The 19,381-nt window shown below is 50.0% G+C and overlaps 1 protein-coding gene across 1 annotated transcript in view; it reads left to right on the top strand.

The window, feature by feature from the left end:
* The window catches only part of GPR107 (G protein-coupled receptor 107), a 74,904-nt gene that overhangs the window by 45,244 nt on the left and 10,279 nt on the right, over nt 1-19,381 (top strand). The window contains exons 14-17 of the mRNA XM_025888618.2: nt 1,866-1,909; nt 15,803-15,852; nt 17,079-17,162; nt 17,967-18,085. Coding sequence (XP_025744403.1) covers nt 1,866-1,909; nt 15,803-15,852; nt 17,079-17,162; nt 17,967-18,085 — 297 coding nt within the window. The remainder of the gene's footprint in view (nt 1-1,865; nt 1,910-15,802; nt 15,853-17,078; nt 17,163-17,966; nt 18,086-19,381) is intronic.

Raw genomic sequence — 19,381 nt, 5'->3', positions numbered from 1 at the left:
AAGCAGGGGGAGTGGCAGGCAGAGGGAGAGGGAGAAGCAGGCTGCCCACTGAGCAGGGAGCCCAATGCGGGCTCGATCCCAGGACCCCGGGACCATGACCTGAGCTGAAGACCGACACTTAACGACTGAGCCACCCAGGTGCCCCTGGAATAAAGTTTTTAAAAATATATTTACCTGCTTTCTATTAGAAATGAGGTGGTCCACACTGCAGTGGCCTCGTGCAGTAAATTCTTTTTTTTTTTTAATTTTATTTATTTATTCATGAGAGACAGAGAGAGAGAGAGAGAGAGAAGCAGAGGGAGAAGCAGGCTCCCAAGGAGCAGGGAGCCCGATGCGGGACTCGATCCCAGGACCCTGGGATCATGACCTGAGCCGAAGGCAGACGCTTAACCATCTGAGCCACCCAGGCGCCCTCGTGAAGTAAATTCTTATTTTCAGGATTCTGGGGTTTATCAGTTCCTTCAGTTATTCTGCTTATTTAGAAAATGGTGCCAGTGGAGTGTAACCCTTCCAGCCAATTAGACTCACTCTTGACCCTTATTCCGTCATACATCACACGTGCACACACATCTGTGCAGCAGGCAGCTTCCAGCGGACACGGACAGAGTACGAGTGAGTCGGATCTCTCCCACTGCCCTGCGTCCTACCCAGGAGCAGGCAGCTCAGGCACCTGGAACAGGGTGACCAGTGTTGTCCTCAGTTAGAAAGAGCGTCTGCGTGTTCTCGAACAGAGTGCAGTCACTTCTCTTCCATCTGCTCCTCTTAACAAAAAGAAGGGCCTTGTGGGTTTGGGGAAGACGCAGGCGGGCTCTAGGGCTGCGAGGGGCCATTTCCCGCCCCTTGTTCATTTTAGCACCAATGAGCAGATATCGCACGGCAAGGTTCTTGAAGGTGAATATTCTGAAAGTTGCTGTAAGATGAAAAACATCAAGTACTAGAGGTGACTTAAGGAATAGTATCGATGGTTCTTTTGAAGCCCTCAGACTCGGCTGGCGTGGGTTTGGTGCCAGCATTGTGCTAGCTCACTTTCTTGTTCTGCGCCATTCAGTTCTTCCAGGTGGGAAGGTGGCGGTGGCGGGGGGGGGGGGGGGAGTTCCCTTAGGAGAAAAGACTTTTTCATGGTCAGGTAGAGAGTAGGTGGCCCGTGAGGACTTCCGCCCCCATGCAGGACCCGCCCTCCCCCTGGGCTGGATCTGCCTGGGCTGTTCTCATCCTTTTGAGACAGTCTTTCCTTTCCGGCCTCCACACTCTACCTAGAACTCTGCTCCATTGCTGTGTTAATGTCCCCGTGCCGCACTGCAGTGATGTAATCCGCTACCTGGCCCATCACAGCAGGGAGACCGACTCCCTGGAGGCTGACACCTTTCAGCAAAGTTCTGCATCTCCAGTCAGTGAAATAGGGAGTTTTCGGGGAAACCATGCGCTCACAAGCTCCTAGACCTAGACTTTAGAAATCAGCCTCTGGCCTGGGGGCGGGGGGGGGGGCATGTTCTTCAGGTAGCAGGTGAGCTCCATGGCAGTGTCGCGGGGTGGCATAGTTGTGGGAATGAGAGATTTTAGGTGGAGAGAGAGAGATGAAGAGGGTTGAAATGATTGTGTTTTGCTTTGTCTTCCCATCACACCCAGACCCCTGTCAGACCTTTTTCAGCCATTAGAGGGCATCCTTAACTCTCAGGCTTGAGCCCCGGATGGGGCAAGGTGTCGGTTAGTGGAGAGCTCGTTGTTTAGGGAGAGTGCTCTAAAGCCATCTCGTCCAGCCCTTCCAGTTAAAAACTGGGGAATTCAAGGCCTTGAGTTACTAGTGCTGGAAACAGAAAAGAATGCAGATGTCAGCTAACCTTTGTTCTCCAAATGTTTATTTTTAGGTCAATCAGGCATTTACAGGAAGCATCAGCAACAGATGGAAAAGGCAAGTCCCCTTGTGCTCTTTGGTGCTGCTGGTCCTTTTCCCAAAGCTGCATGCCTGGGCCCCGCCGGGAGGTGGAGGCAGAAGGGTGGCTATCTCCTGCGAGGCAGGCCGGGGAGCCCCAGGGGCTTTTGCTGGAGAGGTAGGGGGTGAACTTCGCAGAGCAGCCGTGGAAGGAGGCTTGGGGGTGATGGCTGCTTATTGAGATGATTCATTCCTTTTCCACTCGTGAGCGTGATTTTCACCTTCTCCAAACTGAGTCAGGAGAAGAAAATCTTGCCTGGGAAGGACCAAATAGCACTTCACTGTGAGAACAGGAGGTATGATGGATTGGGGATGGATATGTGTAAAACATCCCTTCCTGCTGATTTAACACGCTTTCAAAATAGATGTGTCGGTATTAATTTAAGATGAGACTGATGCCAGAGAGAAACTTTGAAACGCTCTGGCTTTTAAATGCTTGTGCCATGATAACCCTTCTGCATCTCCTTGGTTTTCTAACCATCCCTCCTAAGAAAAGAAGCCACAAAGAAAATGTTTTGTGCGTTTCTGAGCTGATTTGAATAGTGCACGACCGCAGGCCATGGCATAAAGGAGGGCTTCGGACCATCAGGGACTGAGAAGCAGTGCTTTCTCAGTGCTCGGCGCTGCCTGTGGGTCCAGCTGCTGATAGCAGTGTTCTTTAAGGCAGATAATTCATTTGTTGTTGTTGATGAAGTTTTGTTGCTGACCTGTTTGATGATGATGATAAAAGTAACGTGGATTCATTTTAGAAAAATTGGAAATGAGGTAATAGGTACTAATCTTATTTCGCACTTGCCATATAATTAATACCACATTATTTTCTTTAAGTTGAACTAAACCCGACTTCAAGGCTTCATGCCAGTGTCTGGCGGGATCCCGGGGTTTTTACGTGGAGCACCACACTCAGAGGGTGTCTGCGACTCTTGTGGTTTTGGCCCAGGGTCATTGCTGGACGGACTCCCGCCATCCGGCCCTCGTAGCGCTCTGGCTCTGGGCAGCCTGGCGCCAGGGGGTCCTGCCTCCCCGGGCCCACCCAGCCCGAGTGGCTGCAGGCCCCACTCAGAACGTGCCAGCCCATGTTTTTTTTCTTGTCCTGGGAAATAGCTCTTTTTGGTTTTCTTCTCCTATTCAAAAGCATTCAAAAACACTGGATTCCCTTCTCTCCCTGCCCCTTTGGGGCAGATTCTTGTCAGTGAGTTTCAGCTTGAACTTTGCATAAATGGTTTGCTTTTAGCCTGGCTCAGAGTGCCCTCCTGCCTTGGAATGGGGTGAGGGGAAATTAAAAAAAAAATAAAACACAAATTAGAATCCTAATAAAGCAGCCCACCACAAACAGAAAAATCCAAGTAAAAAATAAAAACTCACCTTCTGAGAATAACTGTTGTTTGGGAGATATTCTTGTCTTCTTTCTTCTGTTTCTGTGCTTGTCATATAAAAAGATGCCTTTATTATTATTTTTGTAACAACGAATAGGTCGTTCTCTTAATTTTAACACATTGAGGGGCACCCAGCTGGCTCGGTTCGCTGGCTTGGCTGGTGGAGCGTGTGGCTCTTGATCTCAGGGTTGTGGGTTCGAGCCCCATGTCGGGTATAGACAGTACTCAAAAAAAATTCAAAGTTTAAAAAATTTTTTAATATATTGAGCTGAGACGTTTTACTTTTTTGTCTTCATACACTTCGGTGTTTCTGGATTCATTTTTCTGCTTGGCTGAAAATGTTTAAAAATTCCAAGGAGGATGTCCTCCAGTTGGTGAGTTTTATGGGTACTTTTCTTCTTGGCCTCGCCCTTCCCCTTTTGTGGATTCCTCTGGCCCTTCTTCACCAGCTCCCTTCCCCTCTCTTCCATCATCCTGGTCCCTCTGACTGCCTCTTCGCTTTCTGCACCCAGCTTTGAGAGGGCTGGGGGGGCACCACGGTATTGAATTGTCTCTGTGACCATTCGTTCCACGAGTGGTTGATGATTAGCATTTGATGGTTAGCTGGCTAAAGCCCAAGATGGGATCCGAATGGTCCTCGTGCATCTGTAGTGAAAAGAAACTAGAACCTGAATGCTCTTGTCATTGCCTGGGGCACACGAGGCAGTTTCTCATTTTTTCCAGCAGGTGGCAGCATGCAACCTCTTCAGCGGAGAGCAAATATTAAAAACAGGAAGTCACCAGCACACCGGGGCTCCCTTTCACCAGTTCTCTGGTTGACATACTGTTAAGAAGGCACCCATTTCTCATCAGCAAATATCACAAACCCTTTGAAAAGGAGACAGAGTAGTTAGAATGGGGGTGTCTTGATCCATATTCTTTCCCTGAATTGATTTAGGCCGGGGCTGCTTTTTAGCTGATATGCAAATGCATATTTCATTCAGTACTTGGAAAATGGTTATGCCTGTAACTCTTCTGGAGTCAGGGCAGCCATGTTCCCACGGTCAAGTCCCCCCTGCAGAGAACTCTCAGGAACAGCATCCCCTACCCATCAGCGGCAAGCTGCCCTGAGGCTTGACTGCAGAGCGGATCGGGACAGAAGTGAGGCAGAAGCTGGAGTGAGCACACTGCCCACTGCCCGGCCGCAGGCTCCCGGCTGTTGTGCTTGACCCCTGTGCTCCTTGGTCCGCCCTTCCGAGATCTAGCCCACCCCAGAGGCAGCTGGCAGAGTGAAGGCCATGGGCAGTAAAGCCTGCTACTAGATTGGGAAGCATTTTGCCGGACGGCGGCTGATGTTCTGGTTCTTGATCTTGGGCTCCTGGTGCCATTGACTCATTGCATGACCTTGACAGTGACTTGGGCTTGAGACTCTCAGCATAAGTGCCATCCAGCCTGACTAATTGCCAGTGGGGGAAGTGCAGTTGGCAGTGGCTGTCCCTGCATTTGGGATGGCGGTTGGCTCTCAGAGTGTTTGCTTGAATGTTGTTTACTCCTTTATCTCTGGAGGCCTTTTGACTGCACGTGAGGGAAACATTAAGGATGAAGCTGCCCACTGTTCTTCAGCTGCATTTTTGTCTCCTCTGTCACATGCTGTTGCTTCTCTCAGCTCCTCTGTCATTTGGAGACACTGCTGCGCTGCATCCTCTGAGCGGCAGCTTATTGAGTCTCACACAGGCACCCGAGCTCAGGTTGCGCCGTGTTTTGCCCGCCGACGCTGACTGTCACTGCCCACGAGTGGGGACCTGTTTCCTCCTTTCTCCACCGTCATAGACTGGCAGGGGCTAGACGCCCTACATTTAATTAACAATCTCTGCTGCTGCTCGTCTTTTCCCCCCTCATGCTTCTGAGGAAGATTGAGAGGAAGCGTTCGGAGGACTCTGGGCTTTTATGTGAGCTTCACAGGCACTTGAACTGTTGACTGGCTGGTTGCAGGGTTTGTGGAGGCCTGACTTCACCGGGAGCAGCTCCCACGTTCTGCAGGTAGCTGCGGCCATGGGAAGTACTCGTCAGGGTAGCAGTTCCCACGAGGGCCCTCGGGGTCACACTGTATTCATCACCAGCCATGGTCATCGTTATTTGCTCCGATGGTACAGGAGCAGCAGAGGGTCAAACAGCTGGTGCCTGAGCATGATTCGAGGCAGTAGCGCCAAACTGTATTAGCGGCCATCGCCGTCTGCTTGCCAGGGGTGAAAGAGGCTCGTTTCACTGAAGAGTGGCCTTGATGAAATAGTAAAAACCATGGATGTTATTCAATCTCAACCTTTAAACATGTCTTTTAACGTTCCAAGTGTCATGAAATGGGAAGTATGTGTGAAGTACTTCTGCTGTGCACCAAAGTATGATAGTTGTCTCAGGGGAACGCACATGTGCAGTTGTTGGAGTTGAAAGCTGAACCAGCTGCTTTTCTCTTGGGACATCATTTTTGTTTGAAAGAATAAAACTTTGGTATGGTTACTCAGACATGAGGTTTTATCAGACATTTTCTTGAAAATGAACGGAGTAAACATGTCAATTCAGGGAAATGACGAGAAGTATTTGTTGCTGGCAATCTCATTTTCACTTGAAAGCACAAATGTTAATTTAGGAAAACATATCCACCACTGAAGGCCTGATAGCTTCCCAGTTCTTAAAAGACCTACGTGAGAAGGGGTGATATTAACAAATGTGACTTAAAATATTTTATGATAAAAAGCGTCAGTATTTCAGAGACCTGCATGACTTGGTTGAACAGTATCTTCCACCTGGCCAGTGTGTGGTACACAGTCATGCAGGAATAAGAGATCCATTCAAAGTGCAAGATGGACCAGTGGTTTTTTTTTTTTAAGATGTATTTTTTTATTTGAGAGAGAGTGCAGGCTCACATGAGGGGGGGACAGAGGCAGAGGGAGAAGCAGACTCCCCGCTGAGCGGGGAGCCTGATGAGGGGCTCCATCTCGTGACCCTGAGATCATGACCCGAGCCGAAATACAGTCGGATGCTCAACCGACTGAGCCACCCAGACACCTCAAGATTGTGTTTTTAAGTAATTTCTACACCCAAAGTGGGGCTCGAACTCACAGCTAGCCAGGCACTCCTAGACCAGTGGATTTTAATGACAGATTATGGAATTCACTGATACAGTTTCAGATTCCCCACCTCACTAGTCTTTTAAGAAGCTACCACTTGTCAAGTTTTAATGTCAAAGAAGACTGCTCACACCTCTCTGAAAAGGGTCCATATCTGCAAAAAGCCATGTTTTCTTCACACACTTCAACCAGAACACTCTTTCACGGCACACGGCACACTGACTACAGAAGCAGGTACGAGAATCCAGCTGCGTTCTACTAAGCCAGACAATAAAGAGATTTACAAAAACAGAAAACAGTTACACTCTTCTCACATTTTTTTGAATGAGTTATTTTTTTATTAAAAAAATATTTATACTAACATATAATGGATTTATTTTGTCACTTTTAATTTGATTATTAAATTCTTTTGAATTTAATTTTCTAATATGGTAAATATTGGTAGATTTTACCCACATAAAAGTTCTTTGAGGTCCTCAATAATTTTTTTTTTTAAGATTTTATTTATTTATTTGACAGAGACACACAGCGAGGGAGGGAATACAAGCAGGGGGAGCGGGAGAGGGAGAAGCAGGCCTGCGGAGCAGGACCCTGGGATCATGACCTGAGCCGAAGGCAGATGCTTAATGACTGAGCCACCCAGGTGCCCCAAGGTCCTCAATAATTTTTAAAAGTATGAAGGAATCCTGCGACCAAAAGTTTGAGAACCATATGAAAGGGATGAGGCTTCTTAAATCTCTCGTGGTCATGACAGCCTTGACCAAAAAGCCTGCCTGGTTCTTTTTTCCTGTGCCTGGAGAGTTTATTTCAGCCTTACTTGGCCAGATTCTTGTGACTATTTAGAGTCCATTGGTTCTGGGCATCTCTTGCCAAAAAAATATGTTTTGTTTGGGTGTGTTCATGTAAACAGACCTAATGAAAAACCCGTTGGTGAGAAAGGAAGAAAATTACTCCTGCCTGTTTCTGTAAATAGTTTTTTTTAAAGATTTTATCTATTTCTTAGCGCGCTCATGAGCAGGAGAGGGGGGCGGGCAGCAGAGACAGAGGGAGAAGCAGACTCCCCGTTGAGCAGCGAACCCGACATGGGGCTTGATCCCAGGACCCCTGAAGGCAGACGCTCAACCAACGGAGCCACTCAGGCACCCCTGTAAATAAAGTTTTACTGGAATGCACCATGCCGATTTGTGTATGCATTGTCTGTGGGTGCTTTTGTGCCTCAGTGGCTGAGTTGAGTCCTTGGCAGAGATCATCGGGCCCACAAGGGCGCTCTCCAACCCTCTACAGAAAAAGTTTGCCAACTCCTGGCTGTTGTAGGCATTAAAGAGATACCATTTTAAAAATCATATCTATAACAGTGATGTTGACCACTGACTGTTCACCCTTTACTGAGTGCTTTGAAAACTGTAAAGCTGGGCGCCTGGGTGGCTCAGTCGGTTAAGCGACTGCCTTCGGCTCAGGTCATGATCCTGGAGTCCCAGGATCGAGTCCTGCATCGGGCTCCCTGCTTGGCAGGGAGTCTGCTTCTCCCTCTGACCTTCCCCCCCTCTCATGTGCTCTCTCTCTCTCTCTCTCTCAAATAAATAAATAAAGTTAAAAAAAAAAACTGTAAAGCTTACAAAGACGTAAGAAATTACTGCTCTTAACCATTTATTGAACTTCATCTTTGTGTCCAGGACTGTGTTGTCATTTGATTGGGGCGGTAGCTTTTGCATCATTATCTGCTCTGATATTTTACCTGCCTTATTATTCTAATGGGTACCTGTGCTTTTCTTTCACTAACAAGATGACTCTTAGCATGAATCGCCCTCAGTTTACCAGCAGAGCTTTGGGTTATACATTTCCACCTGGGCTGATGTTTATAAGCACTGTCTTCCCTGACTCCTTTGACTCAGTTCCTGGTTATAATTTCAGGTTTGTCCAATCTTTATTTACATTTTCCGAGTAGCAACTGAGGTGCCCCGTGCCCACTGATGCTGTAGGCAGTGAGGATTATTATGATTAGGTTAGACCCGGAGGCCCTAAGTCAAAAGCCCTAGGGTGAAGAAGGAGGTCAGGAGAAAGGGGAGCCTCCCAACCATACATTTTGCTGTGATTTCCCTTCCCCAGCACGCAGGGAGGGCCCTAGGACCGGCTGCCGCCTGGGTAGAGAAGAGTTCCTCTGGAATCGTTCTATGCTGTTTTCTGCCCTGCCCTTGGAGATAGCGTTCGGGTTACCCCCTTTGGAGCACTGTTTCAAGGTAACAGGAGAGTAGAGGCAGAAAAAATGAGATGCCCTTTATCTGGTCACTCAGAAATTTTTCATCCTTCCTCTTAGCCCTGGGTATGTAGCTAGAGCATATGCTTATGATCGTCTCCTGACCCTGAAGTCTGAAGCTATGCCATGAGAGCACCGTAAGCAGCCTCTGCTCCAGAAAGGTGGCGTGCTGGCAGACCAGGAACGCTTTCTCTCCGGCCAGCGTGATGCAGGGGCTTAGAAAGCTCCTCCTCTGCCATGGGGGCGGGGGCGGGGCGGTATGGCATTCTGTCTTGGCCTCAGAGTGTGGCCAGCTCTCTCATTCCCATGTTTTGCACATGGCATCTGTGAGTGCATTATGGGAGGGGGCTGTATAGGCGCCAGAAACTGGGTGAGGTTTTGTACACGCGTGCATTTACCTGGGCAGAGAGTTTGTGGCTTTCAGCAAATCTCAAAGGAGTCCAGGACCCTAGAAAGGGTAAAACCACAGCTAAATAGACTATTTTGAAGAAGTAATGAGAAAGAGTATTTGGTTAGACTGGCTTAATACAATAACCTTTCATTTCTTTTAATCACCAAACCCTGTTTTCATTACTTTTCCCTAGCAGATCACCCAAACTTCTTTTAATGTCGTTAACATAATCATAACTTCTGCTCAACATTTCAAAATAATCAACCATTGTTACCATCCTGAATTAATATAGTCTATAACCAAAAGCAAAGAGGCCTCTACATATCCCCAGCCTGAGAAGCAGCTACATCATGGACATGTTGCCATTTTTTTTATTGGGCCTTCAAAACATTGGGCACCTTGCTGTCTTGGGGGGCCCTTGGCCACCCAGCAGGCCTGGCTTGCGATCTGAGTTGGTATGCCCTTCCTGGTCCTGGACAGGGTTCTGCCTAGTGGCCTTGGCTCGCATTTGGTTTCTGCGAGTCCTGAGTTACAGTTGAAACCAGCTCTTCTCAGTTGATGACCGCAGTATTTAGGGAGATCCGGTTCTCTTATGGAGAAGGTGTTGGCTGCTGTTGACCAGACTGTGTCATCAAGCAATGGGACATCTGACCTTCTTCCTCACCCAGCTCATTGCCAACTGTGAGTCTGTGCCACAGACAGCCGGGGAGCGGTGTGCTCCTTGGCTCAGCCCAGCCTCAGCCAGGATGTCAGACTGGCGAGGCTCCCAGCGTCGTGCATGCTGCAGGTTGGCGGACACAGGAGCAGACTCAGATCAGCGTGGGTCCTTAGGACCCTACCTCCCACCCCCAAAGGGCCTTTGGTGTTTCTACAGCAGAAGGGAGGCAAGAACAGAAACTCAGAAGATGTGACAGCAGAAATCTTACAGTTAGTTTTCCCTAGTGTGTGCTCTGGTCATCGGCCAGTCTCTTGGGCCATTTTTGCTTCTTTCTTTTTATTGTTCCTTTATAGTAACATTTGCTTACAATGAGATGCTTGGCCCTTATCTGTTCAGTTTGGTGAATTTTGACCACTCCTGGATCATTGTTTTAAACGTATATTGGAGGGCGCCTGGGTGGCTCAGATGGTTAAGCGTCTGCCTTCGGCTCAGGTCATGATCCCAGGGTCCTGGGATCGAGTCCCGCATCAGGCTCCCTGCTCCTTGGGAGCCTGCTTCTCCCTCTGCTTCTCTCTCTCTCTCTCTCCTCCTCTGTCTCTCATGAATAAATAAATAAAATCTTTAAAAAAAAAAAAATTTAAACGTATATTGGAAATGTATTTTTTTTTTTAAGATTTTATTTATTTATTTGTTTGAGAGAACACAAGTTCACGAGCACGGGAAGGGGCAGAGAGACAGACTCCCCGTTGAGCAGGGAGCCCGACGCGGGGCTCCATCCCAGGACCCTGGGATCGAGATGTGAGCCAAAGGCCGATACTTAACTGACTGCGCCACCCAGGTGCCCCGGAAATGTATTTTGAACCACTTTTCACATGACTTTCGTTTGAAAATCCGAGTTTCCTTCTGTACAGAGCTCTTGTCTTATCACAGCCGTTCCCATACTTGCTCCTAATGCTGTCCTTGTGAGATGGGTTAGTGGCATCTCCTCTTAGTGGAGGCCAGAGGCCACCTGGTGAGCTGGTCTCCCCAGAGCAGATACTTCCAGGCCTGGGCTCGACCACGAAAGTGGGGGGAGCTGCTGTCCCCCCCCCCCCCCCGACCCGACGCAGCAGCGGGAGCTTGAACTCGGAGCTTAGGCAGACTGTGGAACCGCTGAGCTTCAGGGTGAGTCAGAGCGGCAGTGATGCCAGCCAGGCCTTGTTATCATCCTTGTTTCTGTAATTTTTGTGTTCGACTCAAACTTCCCTTTGAAACACGGCCGGGAAGAAGCAGGAGGAAAGGATTTGGGGTAGATGGGGACGGTTTTAAGCCTCAAGGCTTTCTTTATACCCAGAGAAGGATTGTTTCGGAAATTTTTCGCCCTCTTCTTAAAGGGTCATGGGCCCTTGCTTCTGTGCGTCTCGTAAATCACCCAGTATTAACTCTTCAAGATGGATTGCTGGCAGCTCCTGGGCACTGCCCGGCATTTTGAGCCCTGGGTTGCCAGGGGATTACAAAGCTATGAATTGCCTTTCTCTGAGTGCAAAGTGTGGGCGTTGAGAGCGTGGTCTTTAGAGAGAGGTGGACTTGGGTGTTAAGTACCGGTTTCTCTACTTACAAGCTGTGTGATGTTGGTAATTTGCTAAACTTCTCCAGGCCTGAGTCCTTCCACTGTAAGGCAGTGGTCACAGTGGTTCTTCCTTCACAGGGGGCTGTTGTGAGGTTTTACCCCAGATGAAGCATGAGAAGGTGCCTGGCACATGGTTCCTCACTCAGCTGATGCTGACAACCAGTGTCGTGGTTCAAGCCCATCTAGGCAAGTCCGCTGGGGAGGAAGGGGACCATCTGTCTTCTTTCCAGCCTCTTCGTTCCTCTTGGGGGTACGGAGGAAAGGTGAAAGTCTAGGGAAGGGGCAGCACCTCCTCTAGATGGGGCGCCTTTGCTCTTGCTACTGGCCACAGAGATTGCTGCCTTGGTAATTGTTTATTTGTTTTAAAGGTTTTATTTATTTGTTAGAGAGAGCACAGTAGGGGGAGTGGCAGACAGAGCAGGCAGAGGGGGAAGCAGGCTCCCAGCCGGGCAGGGAGCCCCGATGTGGGTCTTGATCCCAGGACCCACCCTAGGATCATGACCTGAGCCGAAGGCTGACATCTAACCGACTGAGCCACCCAGGCATCCCTGCCTTGGTAATTATTTGAAACAGCTGGGCACTTCCTGCCTCTGTGGGCACTTGTTCTATTCTCGTCAGCAAAACGTACTTGCCAAAATCCAGAGTCCTGGCCATATCCAGGGGTGGGGGAGCCCATAGCAGGAGGTGGGCCTTGCAGGAGCTCCTAGAGCAGGTGCACAACCTCCCTGTCCCCTGCTTCTCTCCTTCCTCATTCCCTGGGAGGTTCTTCAAAGTCCTTCTGGCCAAGTCCAATTCTATAATAGGGGCAGCCGGGCATGTGTACTAGGAGAAGCTCTCAGGGTGATTCTGGTGCTCACCCTGGGGAGAACCATTGCCATAAAAACATCCTGACCACAAGCAGACCCATGCCTGAGAAGGGAGGGATGGGCCAGGCCCAGGCACATGGAGCCATGACAGTATAGGGCCTGGAACGTGGGGCTCTGGGCTCCTGTCTGAGGCATTTTCCTCCCACCAGACTCACTCTTTTACCATATTTGCTGTTTGTGGTGGTGGGGTCAGAAATAGCCAGCCCAGACTCGAGGAGCCTCTATTCCCGTGGGAGCCTGGCCTGCCGTGAGCCAGTGAGCAGCAAGCTCAGCCGTATTCTCAACTCCAGGGACAGCTTTTTTGGAAAAAAGCAGAAGGAGGCTTGGGATTCCAGGCTGCGACTTGCTGCCTTGCTCTCTGCTCCTTGCATAATGCTGGTGAGGTTCCCCCTCTGGGGCTGGGTCCTCCCTGCTCAGCAGGCTGACGCATCGGGTGCAGATGGCAGCACCACCACCAGGGGAGCCTGGGGCATGCTGGCAGTCCCCACGTCCCCACTTGGGCCAGTCGAACTCACCGGAGCCTGGATTCCGGCCACATGTGGCAGCCGCTGCAACAGTCTACAGCCTAGTTGGTGTTTGGTCGATACTATATAATCCTAATAGTGCAACAGTAGACATTCGTCCAGTGCTTACTGGGTGCTGTTCGCTTTCCACGTACTGTCTCATTACCTCTGCCAACAACCCTAGTGGTAGGTATTGTTAACGTTGTTTCACAGATGAAGAAACAGGCTCAGAGAGGTTAGGCAGCTTATCTGAGCTCACACAGCCAGGAAGCAGCAGCGTTGGAATTTGAACCCAAGATGTTCAAATGTGCAGGGCCTGCACTGCTACCTACTTCTCTTTCTCAGTTCAGAAGGTCAGGCTCCCTCCCTGCCTTCACTGCCTCGGCTGTGACTAGAGCACCCACGTGGGCGTCTGGCCCCGGGAGCAGCGCTCTCGTAAGCAAATGTCTCGAGTGTGACTGGAAGTGACGTCTGTCATGACTGGTGGGTTTTGCCAACAACCCTGAACTTCACATACTGTGACTGCATCTCTTAGAGGCCGTGCTGCCTGTCCCCAGGTCTGTTTGTCCATCCTAGCCCACGTCCTGAGATGGCGCGGCCTTGGTGCCAGAGCCTGGGTGCACAGGCTCGCCTTTGAGGCACTCCATGGCCTGCCTCAGCTCAGGGTGTCTTACAGCGGCCTGGAGGGTGTGACGGGTGGCACCTGACTCCGGGGAGACGTTAGGTGCTGCGCCTTCCCCACTCTTCCCTTCACACTCGTTCTTTGCCCTGCAACGCCTTCACCCCTGTGCTTCCCTCCCCATCCGCCCCAAATTCTTCGCTCTGGCGGGGAGGGAGGGGACCATCAGACTTACCTTGTCTGTCCATCTCCCTCAGCCAGCCTCCGAGGCAGGATCTGTACTAATCAAGACGTGCCTCACCGCCTTTCCGAGGGACCTCTGCAAACTCGAGGCTTTTGACTTCAGTTGGGCTCTCATTCTTGGTTCTTTCCATTCTTTCTCCGGAGAGATTGTTCTCAAATGTAGATGTGATCAAGGCATTCCCTGCTTCAGACCCTCCAGAGGCTTCCTGGCACCCTTGGCACCGCCAAGGAGGACAGTTGGTCTTGTGCATCAGCTCTGTTTTCGGCTTCCCCCGCGGCCCAGCCGGTTCCCTGGCCAGTCCAGTCCAGCCGCCAGCTTCCTCTTCCCCACGCGGGGGCCTCTCACCCCTGAGCCCTCGCATCTGTTCTTCCCGAGCACCGTTCCCTGGCCTCTCCGCTCTTGCTCCCTCCCGAGCCCCGGTCAGGCCTCTGCTGAGACACCAGCTCCTTCGGGAACCCTCCCTCTCACCCCTGTGCCCCCGCTCTAAGTTGGGAGCCCTTCTCTGGGCAGGGCCACAGCAGCCATAACCTGTCCGGCGCCTTGACATCCAGGACTAAAACCTTCACACTTCTCTCTGGCCGGCCGATGGTGCTTGGTGAAGCAAGGGCAGGAGTAGCATGTGTGGGATTTATTTCAGCAAACGAAATTCGGAAGAGACTTTTCAAGCATTTTTATTATCTAAAGGGTCTGAGTGTTAATGTTGTTCTTCCTTGGTTGTTCACAAAGAAGAGAACTGAGTGTTCGTGTGCAAGAACTCTTTCGCTTGTTGGGGGCGGAGAGGTGTGCATTTCCTTGACCACGTGAGCAGCAAATGCCCATGCAGAAAGAGACACGAAAGGAATCCTAGTTCATACAGATGTGTGAAGCCTTAAATCCATGGTGGCTTAGCTGTCCGACACAGAATTCTCAGGTGTAACGCTTGGCCCTCAGTGGAGCTTCTTCCATCCCCCAGACGGGCAGGAGCATCTGCTTGTGTTGCGCGCTCGCATCACTCCCTCGGTTCTCTGTGCTGCCCGCACTGGGAGTGTAGCGCGTCTCTGCCCCTGAGGGACAGCAGCACCTGGGGCAAAGGCCACAGCTGCCCCATCTCGGCTCGCCTGCATCCTGGAGCCGGGCCCAGAGGCAGAGTGAATGGCGAACTGGAAGAGAACAGAGAGATTTAATTTGAAAAATAACAAGACTACCAGAGAGGTTGGCACATAAGAAAGCTTTTGCTGATCTGCCTGCTTTCATTTAGCTTCTTCGAACATTGCATGCGTGAGTCCATTCCACCTCGACACCTGGGTGTTATAGCCTCTCAATTTTGAGGGTTAGATTTGCTGTAAAGATTTTCTGCTCCTCTCCTCATGGAGGCAGGCGTTCGGTTTCTCCGAGGAGGTTCTTGCAGATACTGTTAGTTGATCATCAGGCTGAAGATTAATTTAGGATTCCAGGGATTTCTTTTGGAACCCTAAGCCTCACTGCCCCCCCCCCCACTAATCATGACCCAGAGGAGGGGGGAGGGGAAGAGAAATCTTCTCCACCCACGGCACCATTCTTAAATGGAACCAGTAATTGAATGCTATTAAGCCAAATTAATTTGCCTCCTGCAGGAAGGTTTATGATGAATGAAAGGCTTGCTAATCAGGGAGGGAGCCAGGCTACCCTCTGTGGTCATCAATATTTCACGGCCATAGGCGGTGGCAGGAAGTTAGCTGTCCTGGCTCCCTGACCTTGAGCGATCCAAAGGTAGGACACAGCCAGCAGGGTTGTATTCAAAGGGCTTGTTACAAGTGAAATTGGCAAGATGCACTCACGGGTTAATTGAATTTAGACCCTCAGCTAGTGGGAGGCTCGGGGCCGCCGGAGACTGGTCCTAGTGGGGAGTGCAGCTCTGTCAGCCATAGTGGCAGAGCTGAAATGTTTACCAATGGCTTTTGGGGGCTGGGGAATCTTGATTTGTGATGTGCCTGCCGATTTCTGTGGTGTCAGTATGGCAAGTTTAAAGCTCCTGAGCCCAGAATGGGGAGATGCACGCCAGCATACCACTGGAGCTGGGAACCCCAGCTCCCATAATTCCCTGATTCTTCCTGGTGACTGGGGGAAATCCTGCCAAGCTGATGCGGTTCCAGAAATATAGATGTGCCCCTGGGCAGTACTCATCTGCATTAGACTTGGCCTCTTGACAGAGGGCGCTTGAATGTCACTTGCTTTTAAAAATGAGAAAAGAAGTTAATGTGCCTTTCATTTTGTTCTTTCTTCTCCCTAGCTGCTATTAACTTAGCAAAGCTGAAACTTTTCAGACACTATTACGTCTTGGTGAGTAAAAAAACAAAACAAAACAAAACAAAAAACCCCTAAATCTGTAAATAAAGATCAGTTCAAGGAGTAGAGCAAATAAACTTCCAAAGAATTGGCGAAAGTACAAGATGTGGTACCTGCAGCTGTGCAGATTTCATTTTATCAAACCAAATTATGTCTTTTGATAGGGGGAATTAAGTTGCTGAGTCACACCTTCTTAAATATTAGTTTTAAATGTGGCTTTAAATACTCGGAAAAGTAACACATGCTTGATGTTTTCTTATAATGCAAGGATTATAGAGACAAAGCAAAAGCCCTTTATGACCCTGATGTTCTCCCCCTTCCTCCCTCCCCCGCCCCCAGGTCATTCCTGTTAACAGTTTGGTGGTTATTTCTCTGGGTGCTCTTCTAGGCATATGCCAGATGTAGCCGCCCCTTTGCTTGCTTGTTTTATTCATTTGCAAAAACGAGATCACGCCTAAAATCAGGACTGCTGGCCGTGAAAAGTCCTTTTGAGCATACACCAAAGGCAGGACCTGCTCTGAATTATTAGGGTAATGATTTCTTGGAATATATAAGGTGTAAGCTCTTCAAGAGTTTGCCTCCTGATTCCTAAAAGAAAGTTTCTGAGTCTTCTCCCATCTGTGGGCTGGGCAGTTCCTTCCCTGCAAGCCCAGCCACCCCGGGCGTGGTCCCGGTGAGCAGCCCCTGCTCCGGTGGCCGGCATTGAGAATCCTTGCCACGCCCTCCCTCGCCTGAGTCCTCAGTGTTACTGGTACGTCCTCTGGGCGTGGGCCCCAGAGGCTCAGTGCCTCTGTCGAAGAGGCTAAAGCAGTGTGGGCCCTGTGGGCTTTGTTTTGCTATTACTACTTGAAAACATTCCTCAAAGCCTGGGAATAAAATATACCGTCCTTTGGGGATTGAAGTCAGGGGGTCGTGCATGTGGAAAAGGCGAGGAAGGGGTGACTCGGGAGCTCAGAGCGCCACACCCAGTGTTTTGTCCTCCCCACGCTGGGTGGTCACCTAGAGATGAGGGGCGAGTCCTTTTAAGTGGGACCGGCAGAGAACCCACCTCTGCCACGTTTATTAGTTAACACCCTGAGTGTCAAATGATTTTCTTCGGGTAATGCTGTGTTCTCGTTTGTTGTTCCTTTGTGACAGCAAGATGCTGGAAGAAAGTGTGGCTGTCGTTTCCGTGCTGATTTTATTTCTTCTCTCTCCCCACCATCCTCCCCGCCCCGTAGATCGTGTGTTACATATACTTCACCAGGATCATTGCGTTTCTCCTCAAACTCGCCGTTCCATTCCAGTGGAAGTGGCTCTACCAGGTGCGCTGTTGGGGGGTGGGGGGGGGGGGGAGCCCCTGGCTGAGGACAGAGTCTCGGGCTGTAACGTGAGGTTGCTCCAGAGGGATCGGGCAAGCGGCCACTTCTGTCGCTTCTGGTCCACAACTAAGATGATCTGTTGGTCCAGGAAAGCTGCTGGATTACATGAAAAATCTGGAAGTAATTGCATTATTGATTTTAGTTTTCAATTTTACAAGACTTTGAAGAGAAAAGCCTCAGGCATGGAGTGTGAGCTTCGCCCCGGATAATTAAAATGCAATGAGACCTGGTCTCTCCTTCAGTTACAGGGCTTAGAAAAGCTCAGAATCCAGAGCACATGAGTATTTCAACAATGGTGTCTGTGCCATATACTAGGGCTAGTTAACTCCTAGGGGAAGCCGCCAAATGATTTAGAGCCTTTTCTCTTTCTTGTTCTCACCCGAATGTGTAGTTGGCACCCAGTGCTTGTACCAGTTCTGCGTGTAGGGGACGGCGATGAGACTTCCTTGAGGCACCGGCTTGGTGCTGAGGGCACTGTGGGATAAATGGGGGTAAAAGGAGCTCTTAAAAGATTCCAGTGAAGCCTGGTTAAAGCACAGGGTCTTAGCTGGCATCTGCGTCAGAAGGCTCCTCGCTGAGGCTCTGGCACAGCTTGTGAGGAGACCCTGCCCTAGCGCGGCCCTGGCCTGAGAGAGTGGTCAGTGATGGGGGGGGGCTGGGGAGGGACTGTGCCAGTTTGTTTCGTTCACTAATTTTTGAAGAACAGCATTGCTAATCCCTTTATTTGGGGTGGGTTTTAATCTGCAGCTCCTGGATGAAATGGCCACGCTGGTGTTCTTTGTTCTAACGGGCTGTAAATTCCGTCCGGCTTCAGATAACCCCTACCTACAACTTTCTCAGGAGGATGACCTGGAAATGGAATCAGTGTAAGAAATCTCCTTTCTTGCTCCTCCTCCTTTGCCCCTGGCCCCAACTAAACAGCACAGTGTGAATCAGAGCAGCTTCTCTCTGCATTTTGTTGCTCCAGAGGTAGTACCTCTATATTTAGCAGAAGGAAAGGGACACTTAAGCTGCGGGCTCTTATCCAGTTTGAAGTACAGTATCTGCCAAGCATCGCTCAGTCTTTGCAGGGGAATGGAACTGGCCATCCGATTAAGCATCACTGAGCATCGATGGAGCCTGCTTCCAATAAGCCAGTGGTGGGAACTTGGGCATTGGCTTGGCCCGTTCAGCACTACTGGGGATGGGCAGCCCCAGTTCCTGTTCAGCCCCTGCCACCAGGAGCTGGTGTCTGAAAATGTGATCATCTGAGTCGTCTGTGGGTCTGCTAATTGTCTGCAGACTCCTCTGTCACCAGATAACGAAATGGCTTTTCACAGCTAGCACAGTGACTTGACCTCTATGCGAGCATTCAAGTGGGCTTTTCTGAGTCACGGGGCAAGTGACTTTCGGGTCCTGTTTTCTGGGAAAGGGCATTCATTACCTAGAAAAGGAATAGTGATTGAGGGTATTGGCTTGTTTACTGATGAACTGTGATGGGCCGGCTCAGTGGCTGTGTTTGATGATTAGCCTAAGGCTGAGTTTCAGGTGTGCTGCCTCCAGCGAGGCAGGTGGCTTTTTGACTTGTCCTGATTCAAAGGCTGAGCCTCCTGGGCCCTGCTGGGCCCTGCTGGGCTGTTGGACAGCATAGGACAGCTCCTTGGAACAATAAATGGAAGGCAGCTCCCACCGATGGGCCCAAACACCAGTTCTCTGTGCAAAAGAAATACCTTTTTACAGATAGCAGAGGGGAAGGAGTAGGGCTGTCGTGTGTGCCTTTTCTAGAAGGAGCAGAATCTGAGCCGGTAACTTGGTTGAAGGGTCTGAAATGAGAGTCAGTGGGGAGAGGTGTGCTTACCCATCCCCCCACAGCAGGGCTTCTCTGGGGTGCGCAGCTGGAAGCTGGCTGCCTGGGTCATTCGAAGCTCTCACCAGCAATGTAGGAGTCCCCACATCCTTTCCATCAGCCATTTATCAGAAGCACGGAGGTGCTGTGAAGGTATTTTTGTCTCATGGCAAAATTTTTAAAATTTTTGTTTTGGTTTTTCGTTTCTCGCTGGTAATATACGATAAGTATTTTAGCAGGAGGGTCTGCATGTGCTCAGCTCAGGGCAGGGAAGTGGGGGAAGTGACAGACAGACCACAAGTCACGCTGAGACTGGAGGGAGTGTGTCCTTCGTTCT

This window comes from Callorhinus ursinus, unplaced genomic scaffold, assembly GCF_003265705.2.
Source record: "Callorhinus ursinus isolate GAN/ISIS: 27379988/994484 unplaced genomic scaffold, GSC_fseal_2.0 scaffold24, whole genome shotgun sequence".
NCBI classification, from domain to species: domain Eukaryota; kingdom Metazoa; phylum Chordata; class Mammalia; order Carnivora; family Otariidae; genus Callorhinus; species Callorhinus ursinus.
This window is presented reverse-complemented; position numbering and strand designations above follow the sequence as displayed.